This window comes from Eretmochelys imbricata, chromosome 1 (assembly GCF_965152235.1).
Source record: "Eretmochelys imbricata isolate rEreImb1 chromosome 1, rEreImb1.hap1, whole genome shotgun sequence".
Taxonomy (NCBI): domain Eukaryota; kingdom Metazoa; phylum Chordata; order Testudines; family Cheloniidae; genus Eretmochelys; species Eretmochelys imbricata.
Window position 1 is genome coordinate 270,583,143 of NC_135572.1, and position 27,898 is coordinate 270,611,040.

At 43.9% G+C, this 27,898-nt stretch overlaps 1 protein-coding gene across 9 annotated transcripts in view; it reads right to left on the reverse strand.

Moving 5' to 3' along the window:
- Window positions 1–27,898, reverse strand: part of ATF7IP (activating transcription factor 7 interacting protein) — a 173,975-nt gene that overhangs the window by 8,536 nt on the left and 137,541 nt on the right. For 8 of the 9 annotated variants that reach the window (XM_077831232.1, XM_077831223.1, XM_077831259.1 and 5 more), the window contains 2 exons: window positions 27,337–27,495; window positions 24,525–24,710 (listed from right to left, as the gene is read on the reverse strand). In XM_077831232.1, coding sequence (XP_077687358.1) covers window positions 24,525–24,710; window positions 27,337–27,495 — 345 coding nt within the window. The remainder of the gene's footprint in view (window positions 1–24,524; window positions 24,711–27,336; window positions 27,496–27,898) is intronic. The other variant, XM_077831203.1, reaches the window with a different exon arrangement.

The following is a 27,898-nucleotide window of genomic DNA, read 5'->3' on the forward strand; positions in this document are numbered from 1 at the left end:
ATTACTTGGTTGAGATAGAAATCAGAGACTACCTTCAGCAACAACTTGGGGTGAGGTCTCAAGGTTACTCTATGCTTCAGAGAAACAGTGAATAGAGGTCCTGCCATTAGAGCTTGTATTTCTCCTATGCTTCTGCCAGATGTTATTTCTACTAAAAAGGCTGTTTTAATGTAAACCTGGAGCAGGGAACACGTAGCTCAGTTATGGATCCATTAAACCCATCAGTACAATGTTGAGATAACATGGAGGGGGAGATTCTCTGACTGGAGATATACTCTCATAACACCGGAGATGCTGGCAAACCAGGTGCTAACTCATGCCAAGATCCCCATGCCTCAACTGAATATTGACAAATACATAGCTGGAATCAGTCTGGCTCACTTTTGTGTTAGTATTCTTAAAATAGGTATTAGAATTCTAAGAATGTGTGTAGTATTTAGATTTATTGAATGCTTGTGAGTTGATGCATGCACTAATCTCATTTCTGTATCCCATATTGTATGGTAATATTTAAGCATTTGTATGGTAAGCCTTTGTAACTGTGTAAAACACCAGACAGGAGAGAGACGTTAACTAATGTGAAATGCTCATCTCCAACGGAAGATGTTACGTCCTGCCCAACAAGGAAGACCCATCGACACCAATGGACTAGAGTGGAACATTAAAGAGGACAAAAGGCTTTGTTGTCTACTCTCACCCTACCAAGAAGATAAGTCTAACAAGTGAACTCCTCCCATCAGCTGAGTTTGCAGCTTAGAGCAGACAGTGGGAAGGGAACAAAAACCCCTAACAAGGAGGAACTGTATCTCGTTGGTGACTGGATTCTGGGGGCAAGGTTTATAGGCATAAGCACGGGATCCCCAGCTGCTTAGCCCTAAAGGACATGCACAGCTTGCTTATTTTAGAAGCTTCTATTATCTTTTGACGCTTAAGATTGTAACTCATTTGTGTATGTATGTTTATCTGGTTTAATCTTGTAAATTACTCTTATTTCCTTTTACTAATAATAAATCTGTATATAGTTTATTATAGGATTCGCTACATGTGTCTTTGGTGTGAGATTTAAGGTGCAACTGACCTGGGGTAAGTGACTGGTCCTTTGTGTCTGGAAGTAACATGAATATTGTTGTGATTTGTGGTGTAAGAGACCATCTACCACAAAGGTAGGCTTGCTTAGGTGACCATATAAATTGGAGTACCCAAGGGGACTGTCTATGACTCCATGATTAGGCTGTTACAGTGTACCTGAGGAGTTTATATCTGATAATTGGTTGGTGAAATCTAAGTACAGAATGCATAGCCAATTTGGGATTTGTGAACTGGTTCCTAACAGTCTGCCCTGAGGTTGGTACTCATGCTCTTGAGTCACTGCAGGACAGCTTGACAAGGCCTTTCAAGGACCTAACTACTGTAGAGTGTGAAAATGTGAAATACGCCTGAACTGAAGAGTAAAAAGCTGAAATGACTTTCAGGGAGCTCACAGATAGCCCAGAGTTTTTGATTGATTGCAGGCAATCAAGTATATCTGTAGCTGAGTTTGAAATTGAGGTAACTGGTGGTGCTGCTCCTAAATAGAGAGCATTCCACTTGGTAGAGTAAGCAAGCCTAGTGGAGTCCTTTCTAGTGGGGATGAGAATGTTCTGTACTTCATCTGAGCAAGTCCTCTCTAGTGCTGTTAACCAGGCAGCTTCCATGTTGTGAGGTATAGGGAATGTAAATCTGGATGGAGAATCTGTCAGTCTCTGAGATATATAGCTCAGACATAGGTGAGGCTTTTCGCAGGAGTGGGTGGGTCAGATTCTGTGGCCTGCGTTGTGCAGGGGGTCAGACTAGATGATCATAATGGTCCCTTCTGACCTTAGTATCTATGAATCTATGAATCACATCTGGCTGAAAAGGCAATCATATGCTGGAGGATTCTTCTAGTCTGAGAACCAGAACAGCCCCAGCCATGATCACCGTGGCTGAATTCTGCCTGAGCTACCCGAGTACTCTCGGGATCAGTGGAATTGGAGAATAAGTGTACATTTGGCCGGGGACTAGAAAATGTATTGGACAGAGATACCCAACTGTGCTATCCTCTGGAAAAGAGCTTTTGACATTTCTTGTTTTCTTTGGTGGCAACAAGTTCTATGGTCGGATGATCCCACCTGAGAAATAAGTCTTGGACAGTAGTATTCTTTACTGACCACCCAAGGTCATTTGTAAGCTGTCTGCTGAAGTGATTCACCATCACATTCTGCAAAGCTGGTAAGTGTACTACTGTCGGAGTAGTTGTGTGATGGACACAGTAGTTCCATGGGTGTACAGCTTCCTGGCAGAGGTGTAGATCTTGCTCCTCTTTGTTTGTCTATATATGCCTGTGGTGTTTCCCATCATGATCTAACTCAGAACTGGGAGGGAAACCGTGCACAACCAACAAATGGCCCTCGGCTCCAAAACATTTACGTGAAGCTAGGCTTGAGAAATCCACATGCCCTGTCTAAGTGGGCACTCCATTCCGGTGTGAAGGCGTCTGTCAGTGTCTTTGATGGGGATGATGGAGAGACAGGTTCTCCCTTGCACATTTTTAGAGGGTCTTTCCACCTGTTTAATGATGACAGAATTTCTGGGAGCATGTGGATTTTCATATCAAAGTGAGCATGCCTCACTGATATACAGACTTCACCTTTGCTATATGAAACAGCTCAAGTCTACATATATACATACATGCAGGAATCTATGTGCTCTAGAAGCCTGAGACAAGTTCTTACAAATGACTTCAGATGAACTTGAAGTTGATTTGTCAGATTGACTATGGCTTGGAATCTTTCTGTAAGTGAACTCATCATCTAAGTACAGACAACCCTGGATTCCTTGTCTCCTGAGATAAGCTGCCACTACAGACGGCATTTTGTGAATACCTTTGGCACTATCAATAGACTTAAATGCTAACCCTCTGTACTGGTAGCATAAATTGCCCACCTGAAACCCAAGGTATTTTCTGTGGACAGGATTAATAACTATCTGAAAATAAGTGTCCTGGAGGTTGAGAGCTGAATACTAGTCATGTGGATCTAAGGTTGGAATTAGCAAGGCCAGAGTTAGCACCTTGAAGGAGAGGTTACTCACCTTGTGCAGTAACTGGAGTTCTTTGAGATGTGTGACCCTATAGTGTTGGATCATATTAAAGAAGTTCTGTATTAAAATCACAAATGAGTTTGATTCCCCATAGTTTAAATTCCAGGGTATTACTAATTAAGAGGTCTCTTGGTTTTTGGTACTGTTTCTCTCCCTCTATGTGTGAAACTTGCAAGCTGCTAATTGCGTTAGTACATTCTAAGACAGAGTCTGTTCTCAAAGCAATTCACACAGAGAGAGACTCAAAGCAATACTCTGTAACAACAGAAACAGCACCCAGAGACTCCCCGCCTTTTTGTTGTATTAACAATTATGATTAAAATAGAGATAGAGGATGTTTGTGGATGGATGCTTGGTGTGGATAATAACTGAATGATCAGGGAGGTGCCAGCCTAAGAATCCAGTGTCCATCGGCTGAAGAAGGCGTCATGTGGAAATAACCAGAGGACCCCAGGAGGGCAGACTGGAATCCACCCAACAGCCTCAAGAATGGGAGAACCAAAGAAGAAGATAACATCTAGCAGCACGGAGCCGTCAGGAATGTGCTATCTGCTGATTGATTCAGCAACAGCATGATGAAGCAATTCCCATAGACTGGCATAGGAAGAAATTCCTATAAAAATGGACTCTAGAAAGTGAGAACTTTGGGGACTGATTCTGCAACCCAACTTCCAGGAGCATCAGATGAGCATCTGACAAGGCCCTGCTCCCTCCTCATGTCCAGGCCACCTGGCCAGTGGCTTGGCATGAGCAACTCTAAGGCTGGTAACTATGATAACAACCGTGCAGAACCTGTGTGTGTGTGTGTGTTTGTATGAATGAATGTGTGAATAAATATGAGACTGAATGGAATGTTATAGCTATAACTAACTGCTTACTATGATTCTTTCTGTATTCACAATAAATGTCGTATTTTGCCTTTTCCTCTTTAATAAGATCCTGCTGGTTTTTATTTTATTGGTATAACAATGGGTGCTCCACTTCAGAAGCTTGTGCACCCCATGTGCTTTGATCAGAGAGTTTTGGAGCTGTGCCTGTTTGGCGAGGGCATGCACCCTGCAAATCCTTTTGCCCCACACCAAGGCTACACAGGGCCATGCAAGCAAATCACCCTCGATTCTTTCTCCGCTGCAAAGTCCCACAGAAGAAACTCTGAAACAGAGGGGAGGAGGTTGGGCAGAGGATCACCCTTCACACATCTTGAAGAACTCCAATTACTGCACAAGGTGAGTAACCTCTCCATCCTGAATAGTGTCCCTCTGGGTCCTCCACTTCAGGTGACTATTGAGCAGTACCCTCAGCTGGAGCGGGGAGCTTTAGAGCTGTGTGCAAGACTGAAGACAGGAGTGCATACCTAATGGAAACATTTAACCTAGAAGCCTAGACCACTGCATAATGTTTGGAAAAGGTATGTATGGAAGTCCCAGTTGCAACCTTGCAAATCTCCGTAACAGGAACACGTCTAAGTCACGCCACAGAAAGGGAGACATCTCATGGAATAGGGGCTAACATCAAAGAAGAAGGTTGTGTATTGGCAGATTTATAGCAAGACATAATAGAGCCAGAAATCCACCTGGAGAGCTTCTGGGTGGAAATTGTGGACCCTTTGGAATTGCAGACCTATCAGCAATTGATAAAAACAGTCTGGACAACTGGTTTGATTATGTCCTGATATAAGGCTAATGCCCTGCTAATGTCCAAGGTTTGTAAGCAGTATCCTCCCTGGACTGATGTTGTTTAGGGAAAAAACTGGGAGATGGATAACTTGATATGTAACTCAGATGACACCTTCGGTACGAATTTAGAATATGGACATAATAAAACCTTGTCCTTAAAACAAATTGTAAATGGGGGTGTTCAACATCCCCCATTTCTTCAACCCTTTCGGCAATAGCCACCAAAAAGGCAGTCTTCATGGATAGGTTAATTAGGGAACAGGTAACCATCAGCTCAAAGGAAGGTCTCAAAAGACATACGAGTACTGAGTTCAGATCCCAAAGAGGAGCAGGCTCTTTAACCTTAGCAAAAAGGTTTCTCAGCCCCGATAAACCTCACTATTGAGGGATGAGCAAACACTGAAAAACCCTCAACTGGAGAATGAAAGGTTGCTATTGTCACCAAGTGGACTCTGTTAGAACTCACACATAATCCTGTCTTTTTCAGTTTCAGAAGGTAGTCCAGCATAGCCAAGAGGGAAGAATGAATGGATGGAAGACACCACTGGTTATACCAGTGGTTGAATCTCTTCCCCTTTGGAAGGTAATACCTTGTGTGGATTCCTTCCTACTGTTCAGAAACTTCTGTTGTTCCTCCACAGTACAGGAAGTCTCTATTCCTGCAAACCATCAAGGAGCCAAGCCTTGAGGTGAAGAATTCCCAGACTGGGACACGGAGTCCAATCAGCATCTTGAGAGAAGAGATGAGGAATGGATGGAAGGCTCATTGCCTGACAAATGGCCAGGTGAACCAGGTAAGGATACCAGGCCTGCTGTGGCTGTGTTAGAACTATTAGTATGACCTTGGCTTTGTTTTGTTTGATCTTGTTCACTATTTAGTATTAGAGATGTCAGGGAAATGCATACAGAAGTCCCTTTTTCCAGGGAATGAGGAAAGTGAAGGCTCAACCCCCCCTCACACAAAACTGTCTTCTCTTCTTGTTGGTGATGGTATTGAAAAGATTCACTTCTGGAAACTCCCAGGTCAGAAATATGTGATTGAGAGTCCAACTCCCACTCAATCTTGGGAGAAGCATCTGCTGAATACGTTGGGCATGGTGTTTTATATGCTTGGATGTTTCACTGCTGAAATGATAATGTGATTGGCTTTACATCAGTGCCATAGCTTTATTGCTTCATCACAAAGAGAAGGGGATCTCGTTCCCCTTATTCGATTAACGTAAACCACGCAAGCTATATTGTGTGATAGATTTGTTTCTGATTAATGGGAGAAAGTGAAGACAGGGACTCCTGAGTGCCCTCAGCTGTGGAAAGTTAATGTACAAACAAGCTTCTAAGGTACATGCCCCAGAATGGTATCTGGCACTAAGATGTGCTCCCCAGGCCAACAAAATGCATTTGTTGTTATGGTGACAGTTGCAGATAGTTGGATAAAGCGGATACCTGCACAGACACTGTGAGGGTCTTCCACCAATAGAGGGTGTCTACTTGATAAAGGTCTGATATTGGTCTGTCTAGACTGTGTTTATTTGCCGAGTAAACATTCTGAACCACCCCTGGAAACAGCAAAGGTGTAACCTTGTATAATGTATTACAAAGGAACAAGCTGCCATATGTCCCAAAAGTTGGAGACAATTTCTTGCTGAAATCTGCAGGCTTATTTGAATCCTTGTGATAAGGTTTGACAGAATTGAGAAACTGTCTGTAGGAAGGCAGGCTCTGGCTGTTACCATGTCTAAGAATGCCCCTATGAATTCTAGTCTATGTACAAAGAAAAAAGAAAAGGAGTACTTGTGGCACCTTAGAGACTAACCAATTTATTTGAGCATGAGCTTTCGTGAGCTACAGCTCACTTCATCAGATGCATACCGTGGAAACTGCAGCAGACTTTATATATACACAGAGAATATGAAACAATACCTCCTCCCACCCCACTGTCCTGCTGGTAATAGCTTATCTAAAGTAATCATCAGGTTAGGCCATTTCCAGCACAAATCCAGGTTTTCTCACCCTCCACCCCCCCCACACAAATTCACTCTCCTGCTGGTGATAGCCCATCCAAAGTGACAAGTCTTTACACAATGTGCATGATAATGAAGTTAGGCCATTTCCTGCACAAATCCAGGTTCTCTCACTCCCTCACCCCCCTCCAAAAACCCACCCCCATACACACACAGACTCACTCTCCTGCTGGTAATAGCTCATCCAAACTGACCACTCTCCAAGTTTAAATCCAAGTTAAACCAGAACATCGGGGGGGGGCGGGGGGTAGGAAAAAACAAGAGGAAATAGGCTACCTCCTCAGGCCCTACGCTACCAGCACTCCCAGCTACCTTCGAGACACCACTGACTTCCTGAGGAAACTTCAATCCATCGGTGATCTTCCTGATAACACCATCCTGGCCACTATGGATGTAGAAGCCCTCTACACCAACATTCCACACAAAGATGGACTACAAGCCATCAGGAACACTATCCCCGATAATGTCACGGCTAACCTGGTGGCTGAACTTTGTGACTTTGTCCTTACCCATAACTATTTCACATTTGGGGACAATGTATACCTTCAGATCAGCGGCACTGCTATGGGTACCCGCATGGCCCCACAGTATGCCAACATTTTTATGGCTGATTTAGAACAACGCTTCCTCAGCTCTCGTCCCCTAAAGCCCCTACTCTACTTGCGCTATATTGATGACATCTTCATCATCTGGACCCATGGAAAAGAAGCCCTTGAGGAATTCCACCATGATTTCAACAATTTCCATCCCACCACCAACCTCAGCCTGGTCCAGTCCACACAAGAGATCCACTTCCTGGACACTACAGTGCTAATAAACAATGGTCACATAAACACCACCCTATACCGGAAACCTACTGACCGCTATTCCTACCTGCATGCCTCCAGCTTTCACCCTGACCACACCACACGATCCATCGTCTACAGCCAAGCTCTGCGATACAACCGCATTTGCTCCAACCCCTCAGAGACAAACACCTACAAGATCTCTGTCAAGCTTTCTTACAACTACAATACCCACCTGCGGAAGTAAAGAAACAGATTGATAGAGCCAGAAGAGTTCCCAGAAGTTACCTACTACAGGACAGGCCTAACAAAGAAAATAACAGAACGCCACTAGCCGTCACCTTCAGCCCCCAACTAAAACCCCTCCAACGCATTATTAAGGATCTACAACCTATCCTAAAGGATGACCCAACACTCTCACAAATCTTGGGAGACAGGCCAGTCCTTGCCTACAGACAGCCCCGCAACCTGAAGCAAATACTCACCAACAACCACATACCACACAACAGAACCACTAACCCAGGAACTTATCCTTGCAACAAAGCCCGTTGCCAATTGTGCCCACATATCTATTCAGGGGACACCATCACAGGGCCTAATAACATCAGCCACACTATCAGAGGCTCGTTCACCTGCACATCCACCAATGTGATTTATGCCATCATGTGCCAGCAATGTCCCTCTGCCATGTACATTGGTCAAACTGGACAGTCTCTACGTAAAAGAATAAATGGACACAAATCAGATGTCAAGAATTATAACATTCATAAACCAGTCGGAGAACACTTCAATCTCTCTGGTCACGCAATCACAGACATGAAGGTCGCTATCTTAAAACAAAAAAACTTCAAATCCAGACTCCAGCAAGAAACTGCTGAATTGGAATTCATTTGCAAATTGGATACTATTAATTTAGGCTTAAATAGAGAGTGGCTAAGTCATTATGCAAGGTAGCCTATTTCCTCTTGTTTTTTCCTATCCCCCCCCCCCCCCCCCCCCCCCCAGATGTTCTGGTTTAACTTGGATTTAAACTTGGAGAGTGGTCAGTGTGGATGAGCTATTACCAGCAGGAGAGTGAGTCTGTGTGTGTATGGGGGTGGGTTTTTGGAGGGGGGTGAGGGAGTGAGAGAACCTGGATTTGTGCAGGAAATGGCATAACTTGATTATCATGCACATTGTGCAAAGAGTTGTCACTTTGGATGGGCTATCACCAGCAGGAGAGTGAATTTGTGTGGGGGGGGTAGAGGGTGAGAAAACCTGGATTTGTGCTGGAAATGGCCTAACCTGATGATTACTTTAGATAAGCTATTACCAGCAGGACAGTGGGGTGGGAGGAGGTATTGTTTCATATTCTCTGTGTATATATAAAGTCTGCTGCAGTTTCCACGGTATGCATCTGATGAAGTGAGCTGTAGCTCACGAAAGCTCATGCTCAAATAAATTGGTTAGTCTCTAAGGTGCCACAAATACTCCTTTTCTTTTTGCGAATACAGACTAACACGGCTGTTACTCTGAAACCAGTCTATGTACAGGGATCAATGTCTGGATACCTAGCCCGAGGAACAGTGACAAGGCTGTCTGTATGGTGGAAAGAACCTTGCTGTAAGACTGGCCCTTGATCAGCCAACTGTAGAGGTATGGAAAAACTATTATTGCCTTCTGATGAAGACAGGCAGCAACCACTGCCAGAACCATCAAAAATAATCTCAGGGCTGAGGAAAGTCTGAATGGGAGCATCTGGGCCTTCACAACATCCTCTGGCAAGGAGTTCCACAGGTTGACTGTACGTTGTGTGAAAAAATACTTCCTTTTGTTTGTTTTAAACCTGCTACCTATTAATTTCATTTGGTGGCCCCCTGTTCTTGTGTTATGACAAGTAAATAACACTTCCTTATTTACTTTCTCCACACCAGTCATGATTTTATAGACCTCTATCATATCCCCCCTTAGTTGTCTCTTTCCAAGCTTAAAAGTCACTGTCTTATTAATCTCTCCTCATACGGAAGTTGTTCCAGACCCCTAATCATTTTTGGTTACCCTTTTCTGAACCTTTTCCAATTCCAATATATCTTTTTTGAGATGGGGCGACCATATCTGCACGCAGTATTCAAGATGTGGGCATACAATGAATTTATATTGAGGCAATATGATATTTTCTGTTTTATTATCTCTCTCTTTTTTAATGATTCCCAACATTCTGTTCGCTTTTTTGACGGCCGCTACACACTGAGTGGATGTTTTCAGAGAACTATCCACAAGGACTCCAAGATCTCTTTCTTGAGTAGTAACAGCTAATTTAGACCCCATCATTTTATATGCATAGTTGGGATTATGTTTTCCAGTGTGCATTATTTTGTATTTATCAACACTGAATTTCAGCTGCCATTTTGTTGCCCTGTCACCCAGTTTTGTGAGATCCTTTGTAGCTCTTCGCAGTCTGCTTAGGACTTCACTATCTTGAGCAGTTTTGGATCATCTACAAATTTTGCCACCTCACTGTTTACCCCTTTTTCCAGATCATTTATGAATATGTTAAATAGGTCTGGTCCAAGTACAGATCCCTGGGGGACACCACTATTTACCTCTCTCCATTCTGAAAACTGACCATTTATTCCTACCCTCTGTTTCCTATCTTTTAATCAGTTACCAATCCAGATGACCTTCCCTCTTATCCCATGACAATTTACTTTACACTTAAAAGCCTTTGGTGAGGGACTTTGTCAAAAGCTTTCTGAAAATTTAAGTACACTATATCCACTGGATCCTCCTTGTCCACATGCTTGTTGACCCCCTCAAAGAATTCTAGTAGATTCCAAATTATATTTTTACACTTCATTTGCCAGAGTTTATGCTCTTTTCTATTTTCCTCACTAGGATTTAACTTCCAGTTTTTAAAGGATGCTTTTTTGTCTCTCACTGCTTCTTTTATTTTGTTGTTTAGCCACAGTGGCACGTTTTTGGTTCCCTTACTATGTTTTTTAATTTAAGTTAAGCCACTATTACGTTGTCTTCTAAAAGTTTCCATGCAGCTTGCAGGGATTTCACTTTTGGTGCTGTACCTTTTAATTTCTATTTAAGTTCCTCCTTTTTGTGTGGTTTCCCCTTCTGAAATTAAATGCTATAGTGTGGCACTGCTGTGGTGTTTTCCCCCCCATACGGATGTTAAATTTAATTATATTATGGTCACTATTACCAAGAGGTCTAGCTATATTAATCTCTTAGACCAGATTCTGTGCTCCACTTAGGACTAAATCAAGAATTGCCTATGCTCTGGTGGGTTCTAGGACTAGCTGCTCCAAGAAGCAGTCATTTAAGGTGCCAAGAAACTTTATCTCGGTATCCCGTCCTGAGGTGACATGTACGCAGTCAATATGGGGATAGTTGAAATCTCCCATTATTATTGAGTTTTTATTTTTATAGCCTCTCTAATTTCCCTGAGCATTTTACAGTCACTACCACCATCCTGGTCAGGTGGTCGTTAATATATCCCTACTACTATATTCTTATTATTAAAGCATGGAATCACTATCCACAGAGATTCTATGGTACAGTTTAGTTCATTTAAGATTTTTACTTCATTTGATTCTATGCTCTTTCACATATAATGCCACTTCCCCACCAGCACGACCTGCTCTGTCATTACAATATATTTTGTACCCTGGTATTACTGTGTTCCATTGATTATCCTCATTTCATCAAGTTTCTGTGATGCCTATTATATCAATATCCTCATTTAATATGAGGTACTCTAGTTCACTCATCTTATTATTTAGACTTCTAGCATTTGTACATAAGCACTTTAAAAATTTGTCACTTTTTAGATGTCTACCATTACATGATGTAATTGAATGGGATTCTTTTTCATTTGACTGTTTCTCATCAGATCCTATTTGTATTTTATCATCTTCCATCCTCTCATCCTTACTAGGACATAGAGAATCTCCAATAATAGATCCTCCCCTAAGGGATGTCTCTGTCCGAACCATGTGCTCTTCGCACCTGTGTGTTTCCCAGCCCTTAGTTTAAAAACTGCCCTACAACCTTTTTAATTGTAAGTGCCAGCAATCTGGTTCCATTTTTGGTTTTGGTGGAGCCCATCCTTCCTGTATAGGCTCCTCCTTTCCCCAGTTCCTAATAAAGCTGCACCCCTCCTCCCTACACCTTTGTCTCATCCACATATTGAGACCCTGCAGTTCTGCTTGTCTAACTGGCCCTGTGCGTGGAACTGGAAGCATTTCAGAGAATGCTACCATGGAGGTCCTGGACTTCAATCTCTTACCTAGCAGCCTAAATTTGGCCTCCAGGACTTCTCTCCTATTCTTCCTTATGTCACCAGTACCTACATGTACCATGACCACCAGCTTCTCCTCAGCACTACACATAAGTCTATCTATCTGCTGTCAGCCACATCTAGGAAAGCTTGTAACAAAGTTCTAGCCAATATCTGACCTTCGGTTATGATATCCTGAAACGGCTCCCACTGTTCTGCTAGAAGATGTTCAATAAAAAGTAAATTTTGAATAACTGGAGTGATTGTACTTTGCCACTAATACATGGTAATTTGTTGTCCTAAATTGCAGGGTTGAGGATAAATAGGTTTATGGCCAAAAAGGTCAAAGAGCTTTTGGTCCTTGTCATACAGGGTTGATTTAAAGTGGGGTTGTATGTCACTTTCATTTGTAACTTTGACCAAAGAGTTGGTTGTGGGGTGTGAAAACAAAAATTTGGAGTCTTTCACTGGGACACAGTACGTTTTATCATTTCTCTTGCACGTGGGTGGGTTGCTGGAGTGCGTGAGATAGTTTTGATAGGATCTAAGAGGGCTTAATTCATGGGTAAAGTCACTCTCACAGACGGTCACATTTGCAGAATGTCCCAAGAGTTTATTTTGGATTCCCAGACCTCCTCTAGTGGGATCTACAATGAGTCTACAATCTGTTTCACCAGGTCCTAGAATTTTTTGAAAGGATAATCCAGGGCCTCATTCGGGGAAGATGAAAAGATGTTGTTTTGTGGAGTAGTTTCTATATTTGCTCTGGCCTATTGTTCTTCAAATGTTTCCTCTTGCAATTGAGGAAGAGCAGAAGGATTAGGAGATTGCATGTCCTAATGACAGAGGGTAGGGTCTCATAGAAACTGTTGACAATGAATAGCCAAAAGGTCCCATTATGGCCACTGTGGGGGACCATAAGGCACTGGGCTGGCACTAATTGGTGTTCATACCACAGAGAAGGAGCAGGAACATGTCCCTCATGTAAATAGTCTCTCTCCCTGTAATTATCAGGGCGGGAGGCCCAGTAGTGGTAGGTAGAGGAATCCTGGATAGATTATGCTATATGAGATATGGGATAGAGATATGGGAGTCTGATGAGCGATCTATCTCCATGTCCAAAGGGGGTGTGGGGGAGCTCCGAAATTGGCAGAAAATCCAGCGGTACTGGAAAGAGCTGTAAATCCAGTGACTGATATCCTTGGTACCAATCAGCTCGGTACCCATTAAGAAAGAAGACTCTGGCTCATCAGAGACATGCAGATCCCTGGATTACCTAAAGTCCCGTGGTATCGTCTCCATTATCTTACCTGGAAGAGGGATCTACTTCACTTAATGCCTCGTACAAGAAGTCAGTACCAATGATACTGAGCACCTCGAAGAGTGTGAAGCATAAGGCCACTTAGCCTTCTGGGGTACTGAAGTGGTCATGCAGCTAGGCACCGAAGGTTGCATAGGAAAGTCAGTCGGTATTGCCCTGCTAGTAGCAGACAGCTTCTCCTTGTTGCACTGGTCAGACTAAAATGGTACCAAAGATTGTTCAGGCAATGAAGCATGTTTGCAACTGTGGCTCTTGGAAGAACTCAGGGCCTCAGAGCTGCAATTGATACTGAAGGAGCCTGAAGCCTCAAGAGTATCCAACTTCGTGTCGGAGGGTTTAGAAACAGTTAGTCTAAACGGAGACCAAGATCTTTTTGGGGCAGGCTCTCCGTGAGGAGAGCTGGAACTTTTTTTCTTAGAGGCCTCCCCAGTAACTTCTGATGATTTCTCCTTCGAAGGTCTGGGTGAATGTGATGCCGGGGTAGATAGGGCAGAGGGCCCCTTGACCTGGATCAGGGGCAAGAGAAAGAGCACACCATCATGAGTCGTTTGAGTCTGATCTCTCAATTTTTTCTAGCATCGTTCTTGAGGGCTTCATAGAAATTACACTAACGGATGTGCTTGTCCCCCAGACAGTGAATACAATGGGAATGTCCATCACTGACAGGGATAATGTCCTGGCAAGTGAAACAATGCTTGAATCCTGGCTTACCTTTGTAATGGAGGAAAGGGACCTCCTCCTCAGAGAGTAGGAAGGGCAAAAATGAGTGAATAAAATAAAAACCCTCCAAATGAAAAATAAAACTAGACACTGATAAGGGCTAAACTATACTAGAAAGCAAGCTTAATGAACAGCTAAGCTGGCTTGGCTAGTTGCTCTGTTTCAAGCCAAGGTGGTTGAGACGGAACTGAAGGCAGTTCACCTGGTTGGCCCTATATAGCCTTAGCACGGGGCATGAGGTGGTATAGGGCAGAATGCATGCACAAGCCTAACGGACATTGCTACTGAAAAATCTCTAACCAAAGGCACATAGGGTGCATGCACACCAGAAGCGAAGCGCCCACAGGGATGATACTCAAAGAACCTGAGCTTGTGCATGAAGGTGTTCAATTGTCTCAGGACCAAAATAGGGCACCAGCCCCCTTCCTTTTTGGAAATCAAAGTAATGGGAGTAAAACCTCTCTCCCTCCCCTATATTATTGAGGTACTTCTTCTACTGCTTCCAGATTTAGAAGTGATTGCACCTCTGATGTAGCATGCTCTTGGAAGAGGGGTCCCTTAAAAGGGGTGAGGAAGGTGTGCGCGCGTTGGGGAGACTGGAATTGGATAGAATAGCCCACCTCTGATTTACAGGACCTTAGTGATGGTGTTGCAGACCCCACAAAAATGAAATAAACTTCTCGTATGGAGGGGATATAAAAAAAATGCAACAGAAGTTGTACTCTATTTCTGACAAAGAGTCAAACATTCTGCCTTGATGATGTTGAAGCTGGTAAGAAGACAGTAAATGATTTCCTCCTCTGAAACTTCTGGCACCTCTTGGGTGGTTCAGGTTGTCTCTACGGGGTATAAAACGATTGTCTTTGCTGTGGTTCACACTTAAAGTGTTTTCGCATTTGTACAGAAATGAAGGTTACTTACCTGTAATGGGAAGTTCTTGGAGACATATGGTCTCTACCTGTTTTCCACGTGGAGGTATGCATGCATGCTCTGGACCAGAGTCTGGAGATTTTTAATAAGCAGTGCCCACTGACCCACACATGTGCAGTTGGAATCCTTATGCTCCAGACCGAGGGCATAAGGGCATGCAGACCAATGCCTGCCTCTCCAATGATTTCTTTTACCACAAATCCAATCAGATCTGAAGCAGAGGGGAAAGGCAGTTGAATACAGATCGGGACCACACATCTTGAAAGACTTCCAGTTACCAGGTAAGTAACCTCCATTTCTTGAGTGCTGGTCTCTGTGTGTATTCCACATGTGAATGACTGATAAGTAATATGCAGACCGGAGGGGGGCAATGCAAGGATGCAGTCAGCAAAGATGCTCAAAGAACTTCAGTCCCCACAGCTGGATCTGCAGTGGAGGCTGAACTAGGGTGCAATGTTTTATGAATGTGTGACTCTAACTCTATGGAGTCATTCTACAAATGTCCACTATCGGTACCTCCTGTAAAAATGCTGTGGAAGTATCTTGTACTCTTATGGAGTGTGCCCTAACCCCTTGCGGGGCACATACACACACTTAGTAGTAGTGCATGATAATGCAACCAGAAATATACTTAGAGGTTCTCTTGTTTGTCCTCGTGACCTTTCTGCTATAGTGACAAACAGTCTTAGTGATTTTCTAATTAGTTTGGTCCTTTGCAGGCAGAATGCCAGGGCACATCTGACATCTGGAAAATTAAATCTTTTCTCATCAACAGAAGCATGGAGTTTGGGGAAGAAAAGAGGTAAGCAGATAGGTTAGTTGACTTGAAATTCAGAAATTACTTTACAGAGGAATTTAGGATGAAGGGAGACGTTCTCTTTGTGAAAAATGGTATATATGGTGGATCAACCAAGAGTGCTCCCACCTTGCTCACCCTTCTGGTATAATAGCAACTAAAAATGCAATCTTCAGGGAAAAGGTGGGACATAGTGCATGTGGCCAAAGGTTCAAATGGTGGTCTGGTAAGTATTGAAAGGATGAGACTGAGGTCCTATTGAGGTGTAGGCTTGATCATTGGCAGAAAGGTCCTGACAAGGAATCTAACTGTTGCTGGGCAAGTGAAAACTGAACACCTGTTCAGTGAAGGAAGGCAGGCACCGATCGCTGCAAGATGAACCTGCTGTGAGCTAATAGAAAGACCCGAGTTCTTCAATGACAGGACATAATCTAAAATGACTGGGCTATCTGCAGATTCTGAGAAAGAGTGATTGTGCTGTGCTCAGGCAGAGAAGCATCTCCATTTAACTAGATAACAGTTCCTGGGTGAATCTTTCCTACTCTGAGTAAGAGTGGCTTGGACAGCTCCCAAGCATGATTGTTCTAGTTCTGATGCCCATCCAAAAACCAGGCATGGTGGTGAAGTAGGTCTGGACTGGAGTATCTGATTTTGCAGTCTTCCTGAGTTACAAAATCTGGGAAGGGACAGATCCTGATAGGAGAATGGGTTGACAGTCTCAGAAGTTCCAGTAACCAAAAGGGTCTGGGCCTGTGCTAGCAGAGGGATGGGAGGAAAGACATCTGAGTTGGTCTGTATAACAGGAGAGCGTTGCTCTGGGAGTCGTGACCTCTAGCTGTCCTGGAGTAGTACAGGAGAAGTTTGCTATTTGCAGTGTGAAGAGATCCCATTGGGGTGTCCCCCACTGAATAAATATCTTGCTCAGGACAGAGTTGTGTATTTCCATTCTGGTCTGCAGAGAAGTTCCTGCTGAGTTTGTCTGCTAGAGAACTCTGAACACCTAATAGTATGTGGCTAGAATAGTGATGTGATTTCTGATGCACCAATTCCAGGCAGAGGGGAAGGGATCTTGCTCCACTCTGCTTGTTTTACATAAAATACTTTGATGATGTTGGCTGACACTATTTGGATATGGTATGAATGTATGAGTGGGAGAAAGGCTTCACAGGCCAGGCAGACAGCTCTCATTTTGAGCAGACTGATGTGCAGCCTGGCCTGTAGTTTTTGGTTTGCAAGTAACCTGTATTATCAGATTGCTCGATTGAAATCTTTCTGTGAGGAGAAAAGCTCTTGCTGAAGTGGAGACCACTATCACTCCAATAAAGTTTATCGTCCATATTGGGGGGGGGGGGGTCCAAAATGGACTTTTCTTTGTTCATGCAGACACGGCTGCTAGAAGATGAAGCAGGAACAAAGTTGCTGACTTAACCCGGTGGTTGGAACTACTTGTTAGGAGCCAGTCATCCAACTATCGGAAGCCTGAGTAGCCAGGACATCTTGTCTGGACTGCCACCACACAGAAAACCTTCATGAATACTCTGGGACCTGTTACTAGTCCAAAGTGAAGGACTCTGAACTGGTAGTGTTCCCGACCTACCAGGAAATGAAGAAATTTTTTTGTTGGGAGGATGAGTATCTACATGAAAACAGGGCATCCTCCTTCATACTGAGAGCCGTGTATCACATTCCCTCCTTTTGGGAGGGGATTATTGATGCTAGTGTAACCATCCTGAATTTTGGCTTTCAAATAAAGATGTTCAGTTGTTGAAGGTCCTCATTGGGTCTCCACCAGTCACTTTTTGGAACTAAGACATATGGGAATAGAACCCTCTCTCTTGATATTAAGATGGTACTTGCTCTATTGCCCTTCATTAGAGAAGAGACACTGCCTCTTGCCAGAGAATCTCCTCGTGAGAGCAGTCCATGGAGAGGGGCTGGGAAGGAGGTTTGTGGGGGTAAGGGAGAGAAATTTGACAGAGTAAGCATGGTGGATGGTTTCTAGAACCTACTTGCCTGTTGTGATATAGTCCCAATTGTAGGCAAAAAGTATGAGAAGGCCCCCAAAGATTAGGGGTGGAGAGACAGAAGTGGCTGGCATCAGTAAAGGTAAGCACTTTTTGACTGAGGCATCAAAAGTAGCCCTTAGCATATGGGTGAGAATGGGTGAAGGTCGTGGCAGTAGAGGGGGATGAAAATCAAGGTCTCTGAACTCTTGTGCAGAGGTTCAGCTGGGCACTGGTGATGGAATATTTGTGGAGGGACCAGGCTTGACCTATATACTTGCCTGTGGTGTTCCCTTTTTGGGGCCAGGGCGTAAATTCCCCTGGAGTGAAGGGTACATCTACAGTTTTTCAACGAGTGTAGAGGCTCATCAGTTTTCTCACTGAAAAAGTTTGACTTGTCGATCTGTAAATCCTCTATGGAGTTCAACACCTCTCCAGGGAATCCTGAAGAGTAAACCCAAGACTCCTAGACTTCATAACCATACCAGTGAGTAGCCCTCTATAGACTTCTAGGGACCTCAGCATCACTCATGTCCTTCAGTGTAAAATTTCATGAGTCTTTACATTAAAAAGTCCACATCCCTCAAACAGAAGATTCTCAATTGTAACTCGTACCTCGGGGATTCCTGACGATTGGAGCCAAGAGAGTCTCCTCATGGCAACTGAGGTAGCCATGGATCTACATGCTATGTCAGCAGTATCAAGGGCGACTCAGAGCGATATAAGTGCCACAAGCTGACCTTCAGCAATCAGAGGCACAAACTTATTTCTGCTATCTTGAGGAAGCCTATTGCTGAATTTAATGATGGAGTCCCAATTTAAATAACTGTACTTCACCAAGAAGCTCTAGTAACTGGTGATTTGCATTTGAACACCAGATGTTTAATAATTTTTCTGTTCAAATAAATCTAGTTCCTGGGACTTCTTGCTTCCAGATGTTGCTTTCTGCTGTCTTTGGCTACACCTTTTGTTAGGTGGTGCAACAACCAATGACCCAGGTGTGAGTGTAAAATTGCTAAAAGCCTTGGGAAAGCATTTGGTAGGAATGATCTGCTTTTTTTGATGTTGGTACCAAAGAAGTGGGCACCTACCAAAGCAACTTAGGTGGTGCTAAAAGCCCCTCATTGATGGGCACTGCAAGTCATCCAGGTTCAGAGGTGTGAAGGATTTCCAGGAGCTTGTGTGATTTTTCCACGAGCAGTTCCACTGGATACTTCAGTCTGAGCCATCCTACAAGTCCTGGAACATCTTGTGATCATCTGGGGTTGTGGTATGGGTACAACAGCCTCATTGGCAGATGACAATGTGATGGGTGCCAGGATGGGGTGGTCCTGCATCTGTAACTCCTCATCAGAGCCATGACCAGTCTGCTTGGTTGGCAGGAGTGTGCATTGAGTTGCCTTTAATAACCCCTTGTAAGGTTGTGGGTGAGGGGATCTAGCCCTGTACTGGGATGCTGACACTAGTATTCTAACCTGATGAAGTCCCCATAGTGTCCATTAAGACCAAGGATAGGCATATTGAGCGGATGGTCATGGGAGTGGATTCCAGAGGTAACATCCCTCTTTGAGGTCTTATGTCTGGAGTAATAAAAATCAGCCATTGACCCATTTGTGGCGTGTACTAGCCAGAATATCCAGAGAACAAACTGGTGTCTCCTCCCTACTATCAGCAGAACCTGGGGATGACAATAAGAGTCCTCCAGGATATGAGAAGCTGTTCCAGCTGGAGTGCTGGGAATACCCTCACACTGTGCTCTGTTCAGTACCTGTGTAAGAACAGCAGTTGGTGCTGGAAGAAGTTCCTTCACTACCACTCACCAAGAGAAGTCCAGTACCAAACAGACCATGAGGTCCTTTGACAACGTGTAGAATTGTGATATAGTTAGTTGGTACTATTGTAGTCAGGTGAGTGGATGGCATCAGCAGCAGGACAGTCAGTATCAGAGATATCAATACCAGGAACCTTGGGGTTGAGAGGTTGGTTCCAGGTGACTTCTGTGATACCAAGAAAGGGGGTCAAGAGGCACAGGGACCAGTGCCAGAATGAGTGCCAGAGTGGCCATTCTGGTGCCTTGAGCTATCATTTTTGAGGTGATTTGTGGCCTCTTGAGGAAGGATCTGATGAAAGAGACCTACATCTCTTCCCTTTGTGGGATTGGTGCTCTTTTTCCCCATTCCCTTTGGTTCCCCAGTTAACAAGGGATGAAGCTTTTGAAGTGGTTATCTCACATTTGTGAGCAAAAGAGCTGGGAGGAGCACTTTTTGAAACTAAGTACTCAGGAATTTGAAGAGGGATATATCAGCCTCTCCAACAGGAGCATCTTCAGATGAATTCTCAAGTTCTTGGGGTTCTCTTAGAAAAAGATTTACAAGTGGCACATCTGTCCGTTACATGCCCCTCCCCCAGACACAATAAGCATCTGGTGTGCCCATCATTAGTGGGCATATAAAAGGAAATCTTGGAGATTTGTGTTCAGTCATAATGACTGGTTTAGGTATGGGGACAGATTCTCCGGGTATGTCTACACAACAACTAGACAACTGCTGCTGGTCCCCGACTTGGGCTTGTGGGACTTGGGCTGCAGGGCTGTTTCACTGCTGTGTAGATGTTTGGGCTCGGGCTGGAGTCTGGGCTCTAGAACCTTGTGAAGTGGGAGTGTGCCAGAGCCCGGAAGTCTACACAGCAATGAAACACCTCCGCAGCCCAAGCCCTGTGAGCCCAAATTGGTGGGCAAGGGCTTGCTGCAGATGTCTAGTTGCTATGTAGACAGACCCCCAGTCAAAAACAAATAGGTTTTCTTTATGTCACATATTAAGAGAAACATTATACAAAAAACTCTAAACTAACATTGAGTAAGTACCTATCTATTTACAATTATTTACAAAAGAATGGGTAGACTGCACAGTGAGCAGAGTGTCTTGGATGCTGCAAGTTCTGACTCAGAGCCATGGGCAGTGAGAAGGAAGTGAGGGTGGCTGGGGTCTTCATGCCTTGGCTTGAAGCATGAAGACACTCAGGTGCAAACATGGCCCCCAATGGACACTAATGGCCAAAAGAATTCAAACTTGAGAGTACTGGGTACATGTGCACCAACTGTGGAATATCTATAGAGAAACATTTGAAGAACACTATTTCCTGAAGATGCTGACTTTCTGTGGAGAGCTCCCAAGCACTCACCAGACCTGCTTAGCTGCTTAGCCAGTGCAATCTGATATGCTGACTGCCTGAGGCAATACAGCCACAAGTCATTTATTACAGACACATTGTTTAGGCTTTTTTGCAAGAGAGATATAGTCTTTTCTGGTATTCTATCTGCCAAAAAGCCTAATTTTAAAACTAGGGCAGTGGATCAATTAACTTAGCACAAAGGCATGGTGTGCAGTCACATACTATTCAAGTACACAGCATTCTGAGGCAGTATATAGCAGGGGCTATGGAACCAGTCGCCTTGCAGAGGTATGAGTCTATTCTCATTCTCAGGACAACTAGTGAATATGGTCATTTATCCTTGTCAGTGTAGAAACCATCCATAACAGAGGAAGGGAGGGAGATGATAAAAGAGGAACTAAAAATAGCAATTAAAAATCTGCACTTAATTGTTGCATGAGTTTAGGCACTTTATGCTTGACATGCGCCATTCATGACAAGAAAATAATTTTCTGCTGGGGGAAATATGAATCAAATTCTCACAGTACTGAGTTGCGCTTGCTGACATCTACAACCAGCATGCATCATAGCTCATGCTGAGACTGCTGGGAAATCTCAGCTCCCTGGAGATATACAGGGGTAAATAAAACCAAAGATAAATCTCACTGGAACAGGGTCCAAAAACATAGCATGGGACACTACACATTGTTATGGAATTATACTGAAACTGAGCATTCTGATGGTAAGCCATGTCTGATTTACTACAGTGGAGGCGCACCTTACTCGGGGGTTAGGTTCTAAAGTCAGTGCGTAAGATGAAAATCGCATATAGTCAAAATTACCCTTGAAAATCCCTTAAATCACCCATAAAGTACAGTATACTGCACATGGTTTTGTGTATATTGTGCAACCCTGTACAGTAATATGTATAAATGTATAATGTATACAGTAATGTACAATATATAATAAAAAGTACATATGCAAAATATAATTTTACAGTATTTTTAATTACATAAAAGAGAGAGAAACGGAAGAATGAAAGAATAAAAAAGGAAAACAGTAAACCTAACCACTCACCATTCATCCTGGATATTCTTGCTAATCTACGATGACGATAATGGTGATACGACAACTATGACAAAGGTGATGCGACGACGATGAATGATGACGATGATTAGTACAGCGCCCGTCTGATGAACGATGAGACAATGAAGATGGGCACTGAACACACTCCGATGATTAGTCTTCCTCTTCCCCTGACAACACTGCTGGGTGGTCGTCAGGGCTTGTCGTCGATCCAGGAGACGGAGATGATGGAGAGCTTGGGTGACAGAGAGCATGTCGTAGACCAAGTGGTTGGCTCTGGTTCAGCTCGAGAAGTTGATTGCATAGGCTCATCTGCTGCTGGTTGTTTTTTCTTGAAAAAACATGATGATCGGCAACTGTCGCTGTTGTCTCTTGAGCTGCTCATACATGACTTGATATGGTCTCAAATCGTCCATAATACTATGTGTGCTTTTGAGGCTTCGTTCCATAGAGGGATCGTATTCAGAAATTAAATCATTCAAGTGTTTCGCTGCTTGGAACACTTTAAACAAATTTATGAAGATTCCAACTTGCTGGCTCTTCCTGTTCGTCATCATCTTCTGTAGACGATCTTATCAGTTCCTCTAACTCTTCATTTGTCAATGTTTCTCTATGGCCCTCAATTAATTCTTCAATTTCTTCCTCAAGGATGTTGACGAAGCCATCACCACCTACTTGCCTGGCCACCTGAACAATGCGTTTCATTTCTTTGTCAGTGGTCGGGAAACCCTTAAAATCATTCACACATTCTTTCCATAGGTTTCACCAACATGCATTGACTGTTTCAGGTTTGATTGCATCCATTCCCTGTTTAATATAAGTGATGCAACCGGCAATGTTGAAGGACTTCCAGCATTCCATCACATTAAGACTGGGATCAGCATCCATAGCGCTATGTATCCATGAGAACATAAGCCTCGTGTACGTGGCCTTGAAGCAGCGAATCACGCCTTGGTCGAGAGGTTGGAGGAGGTATTGGGGGGGAGAAAGACTACTTCAACGTCGTTAGGCGCAAACCAGGGTGTGTGTCTCAAGGTGGCCAGGAGCCTTGTCTACGATCAGCAACACTTTAAAGTCAAAGTGTTTCTCTTCGAGGTACCTCTTGACCTCCGGAATGAAACACTTGTGGAACCAATCCAGAAACGCTGCCGCTGCTGTCACCCAAGCCTTTTTATTTGATTGCTAGAACACAGGCAGGAGATTTTTGTTCTTGCCTTTTAGGGCACGGGAATTTGCAGCCCTGTAGAGCAAGCCTGGCTTTATTAAATGCCCAGCCGCATTGCCACAAAACAACACAGTCACATGGTCTTTAGCTGCTTTGAAGCCAGGAGCTTGTCTTTCTGATTTCGAAGTGTAAGTGTAGTTGGGCATTTTTTTCCAGAAGGGCCCAGTCTCGTCAGCATTAAAAACTTGTTCCAGAAGATGGTCCTTTTCTTCTATGATTTTCTTTTTTCGGGGTAGGCTTTTGCTGCCTCTTCATTGGCAGATACAGCTTCACCAGTAGTCTGCACGTTTTTGAGGTTGAAGCGGTTCCTAAAACCGTTAAGCCAACCTGGGCTGACTTTGAATTTCTTTTCATCAGAAGGCTGTCCCTCTTCGGTGGGAGGTTTGAACAGTGCGTAGAGGCCAATAGCCTTTTCTCGCAATATGTTGCCATCAATAGGCACACGTTTACAGTTCATGTCTTCCAGCTATAAGTTTAATGCCTTTTCAGTCTTCACTAAAGTCTTATCACGCACCTGGCTCGTCACCTTAGCATTTATTGGAGCACTTGATGCCCCGGCTTGACGAATTTCTCTCTCTCGAATCTTGATGGCACGGATGCTAGATTCGTTGCGCCATATTTACGCGCCACGATGGAGATCGACATACTGTCGGTCAATAGGGCCAACACAGCCAGTTTTTCCTCCAGCGTTGGAACAGATCGCAAGCCAATTACTTCATCTGGTTCTCAACTGAAGAAACAGCGTTTAGGGGCCATGTTGTACAAAAAATACATATCTTTAAACGCGAGAATCACACTCAATGCGGCGAGATACTCACACTATGAGAGGCACGTGGGAACCGAGACAGACTGAGGGAACAGCAGAGCCACATCTCCCATCGCACGCTCACTCTGGGGCATACGCTCTTTGAGTGGAATGGTGGGCGGAATCGCCGCACTATTTAAATTGTTATTTTTCTTTTTTTTTCTGCCGAGTGCATATAGTTGAATTCGCGTAAGTTAAATGCGCATACGATGCAACTCCACTGTATATGGGTTTAAGAATTTTACTGCATAAGAATAAAATACACTCTCCCCACTTCCCTGGTACCGCACTTTTACAAGACTGGGGCATGTCAGATGTTCAGTTACCTTATAAACTTATTCATAGTTTGGACAAATCACCCAGAAGTGCATGACTACTAGTGTCATTGTCTGAGGAGATGTCTATCCAGCCTTTCCTCATCACATGCCTGAGTGAGGAATGTTTTCAAAGACCCATGATCTTATTGACTTGTGATTTTCTCATGTCTTCTTCATAAGCTGAGAATTCACCCCACAACTCTGCATAATATCGTGAGAGGCATCTGGGCATCAAATGAGTATCCTGATATTATCAATCTCCACAGTACTAAGGATATACATGAAAAAGGACCTCTTACCTGCACTCTGTGGGCTGACCTGCCTTAAACCAGGGCTCTGCATGATGGCACCTCTCACTGGATTCTGAGCTGGTGGTGCAGGAAGGGTAGTATAGACCACTTGGTGGTTAGCAGGAGCTCTAGGTATGGGGAGCCTAGCAGCACCCTGAGTCACTGGACGATGTGTTACATTCACTGTTGTCTGAGCTGGAAAAATAAAAAGGATCATAAATTGAAGTCAAAAGGATTAAAACTGAAATCCCCATTCCAGAATGCAGGCATCTTCGACAACTGATCCATGTGAGCCATGGAAAATAAAAGCAGTCTTTATGAAACGTTACATTAAGTGCATCTACTTTTAAGGGGTTAAGGAGGATATTGAGGAATGTGGTCTGAGCAAAACTGAAGTGTGTGTGTTATATTTTGACATTTCTATATTATATAAAATATATAAAAATTTTAGATAATCAGAGAAGACAAATATATAATATCCAAGAGATACAGTTCATGGTTAAATAATAAATTCTTACTTAACATGGTTCAAATGCCCAAAAAACCCACACATTTTACTATTACTAAGTCTCCTCTGCCAAAACTAAATAGTATCCTAACTGTAAGGAATAATATAGAAAAGCCTGGGTGGTAAGTGTGCTTCGGCATTATTAGTGAAGAGTGAGCAACAGTGCAGATCTCATTAGAGAGCTCTCATGATTGGATAACATCAGGTCTAATTGGTCTTCAGTCACTCACCTATCAGGGTGGGGGGAAGAGAGACCTATGTTTCCCTTATACCTTTTTAATTTTTGAAGTCATGCTGCTAACAGAAGAAAGTTCAACCTGGGATGGAGGGACCTCCACAGCAGCTTAGCTACCAGAGCTGCCCAAGAACTAGCGAGGTACTAGGGGTGAGTGGCTGTGCTATTGCAATCCCTTCAGGAATTCAAACCCCACAGCTGGTGCAGATTCCCAGTGCCTGAACAACCCCCCTCCCTTGGGCAGCTGGCACCTCAGTGGCCCCTCCAGCTCTCCTTGGATAGCCAACAACATTGCTAATAATTTCTACAAGTGTCCTATCTAGTAGACCATGTTTCTTTATTGGATTGTGAGGACCAATCTTGTCCCAGCTGAGGGACAGACTAGATCATCCAGTAGGACTTCTCTGTCTAGTCTATGATTCCCAGAAGGACGCAGCTTATAGGACAATAGCTTATTCTGCCATCTAGCCCCTTCCACAAGGACTCATCCACCTTTCTCTGCTTAAAACATTTCAATTTCTACAGCTTTGGAAGAACCCAAAGAGGTTAGGAAGGGAAGAAGGAGGATCCTGGGAACTACAGGCCAGTCAGCCTCACCTCAGTCCCTGGAAAAATCATGGAGCAGGTCCTCAAGCAATCAATTCTGAAGCGCTTAGAGGAGAGGAAAGTGATCAGGAACAGACAGCATGGATTCACCAAGGGCAAGTCATGCCTGACTAATCTAATTGCCTTCTATGACAAGATAACTGGTTCTGTGGATGAAGGGAAAGCAGTGGACATGTTGTTCCTTGACTTTAGTAAAGTTTTTGACACTGTCTGCCACAGTATTCTTGCCAGCAATTTAAAGAAGTATGGGCTGGATGAATGGACTATAAGGTGGATAGAAAGCTGGCTAGATTGTCGGGCTCAACGGGTAGTGATCAATGGCTCCATGCCTAGTTGGCAGCCGGTATCAAGTGGAGTGCCCCAAGGGTCGGTCCTGGGGACGGTTTTATTCAATATCTTCATAAATGATCTGGAGGATGGTGTGGATTGCACCCTCAGCAAGTTTGCAGATGACACTAAACTGGGAGGAGAGGTAAATACGCTGGAGGGTAGGGATAGGATACAGAGGGACCTAGACAAATTGGAGGATTGGGCCAAAAGAAATCTGATGAGGTTCAACAAGGACAAGTGCAGAGTCCTGCACTTAGGACGGAAGAATCCAATGCACCGCTACAGACTAGGGACCGAATGGCTCGGCAGCAGTTCTGCAGAAAAGGACCTAGGGGTTACAGTGGACGAGAAGCTGGATAGGAGTCAACAGTGTGCCCTTGTTGCCAAGAAGGCCAATGGCATTTTGGGATGTATAAGTAGGGGCATTGCCAGCAGATCGAGGGACGTGATCGTTCCCCTCTATTAGAGGCTGGTGAAGCCTCATCTGGAGTACGGTGTCCAGTTTTGGGCCCCACACTACAAGGAGAATGTGGAAAAATTGGAAAGAGTCCAGCGGAGGGCAACAAAAATGATTAGGGGATTGGAACGCATGAATTATGAGGAGAGGCTGAGGGAACTAGGGATGTTTAGTCTACGGAAGAGAAGAATGAGGGGGGATTTGATAGCTGCTTTCAACTACCTGAAAGGGGGTTCCAAAGAGGATGGCTCTAGACTGTTCTCAATGGTAGCAGATGACAGAACGAGGAGTAATGGTCTCAAGTTGCAGTGGGGGAGGTTTAGATTGGATATTAGGAAAAACTTTTTCACTATGAGGGTGGTGAAACACTGGAATGCGTTACCTAGGGAGGTGGTGGAATCTCTTTCCTTAGAAGTTTTTAAGGTCAGGCTTGACAAAGCCCTGGCTGGGATGATTTAATTGGGGATCGGCCCTGCTTTGAGCAGGGGGTTGGACTAGATGACCTGCTGAGGTCCCTTCCAACCCTGATATTCTATGATTCTATGGCTGGCACTAAAAAGATAAAAAACCTGCTGAAAAACAGGGTCAGTATATTCATCTCAAAAAGTTAACACAAAGAGACCAAACAGCACAGGGTTTCAGAAGCCACTCACCACATTCACAGAACTATATAAAATGAAGTTACCTGTAGGTAGTACGTGTATGGTGGTCTGGGAAGGCCCACTTGTTGGCACACCTGTCTGCTGCAGAGGAGTCGCCTGTAAAGGCTGCAGTGGGCGAGCCAAGGGCTGGGAGGATAGACCCATTCCAGACACGCTCGACTGATTCTGCTTCTTGGCATCTGCTTCAAAAACAGAACGAAATTGTAGACAATAGAAAATAGGGATTGAAAAGGCCTGTTGGGTCATCCAGTCCCTTCCCCTGCCACTCCCAAACCAATGTTGTCCCATAGCATGCTTGCTAGTGTTGTGGTTCTTCCACCTTTTCATTCTACAAACCAACATATAAAAGATGCTCTAAAGGACCCATCTTCCATCAGCCCAATCTCTCTGTTTTTTTACATTTCATTCTGCCAGTCTCAGGAAAGACTGAGCAGACCACTGTGATTCAGGGACCAAAGTTCATGAAACACTGCGCTAAAGCCGTATCTCTTCTAGTTTTAAATGGCTCAAACAACAAGCCTTCAACTACTTCCTTTAAAGACTATTCCATGAACTAACAATGATTATTAGGCCTTATTTTTTATG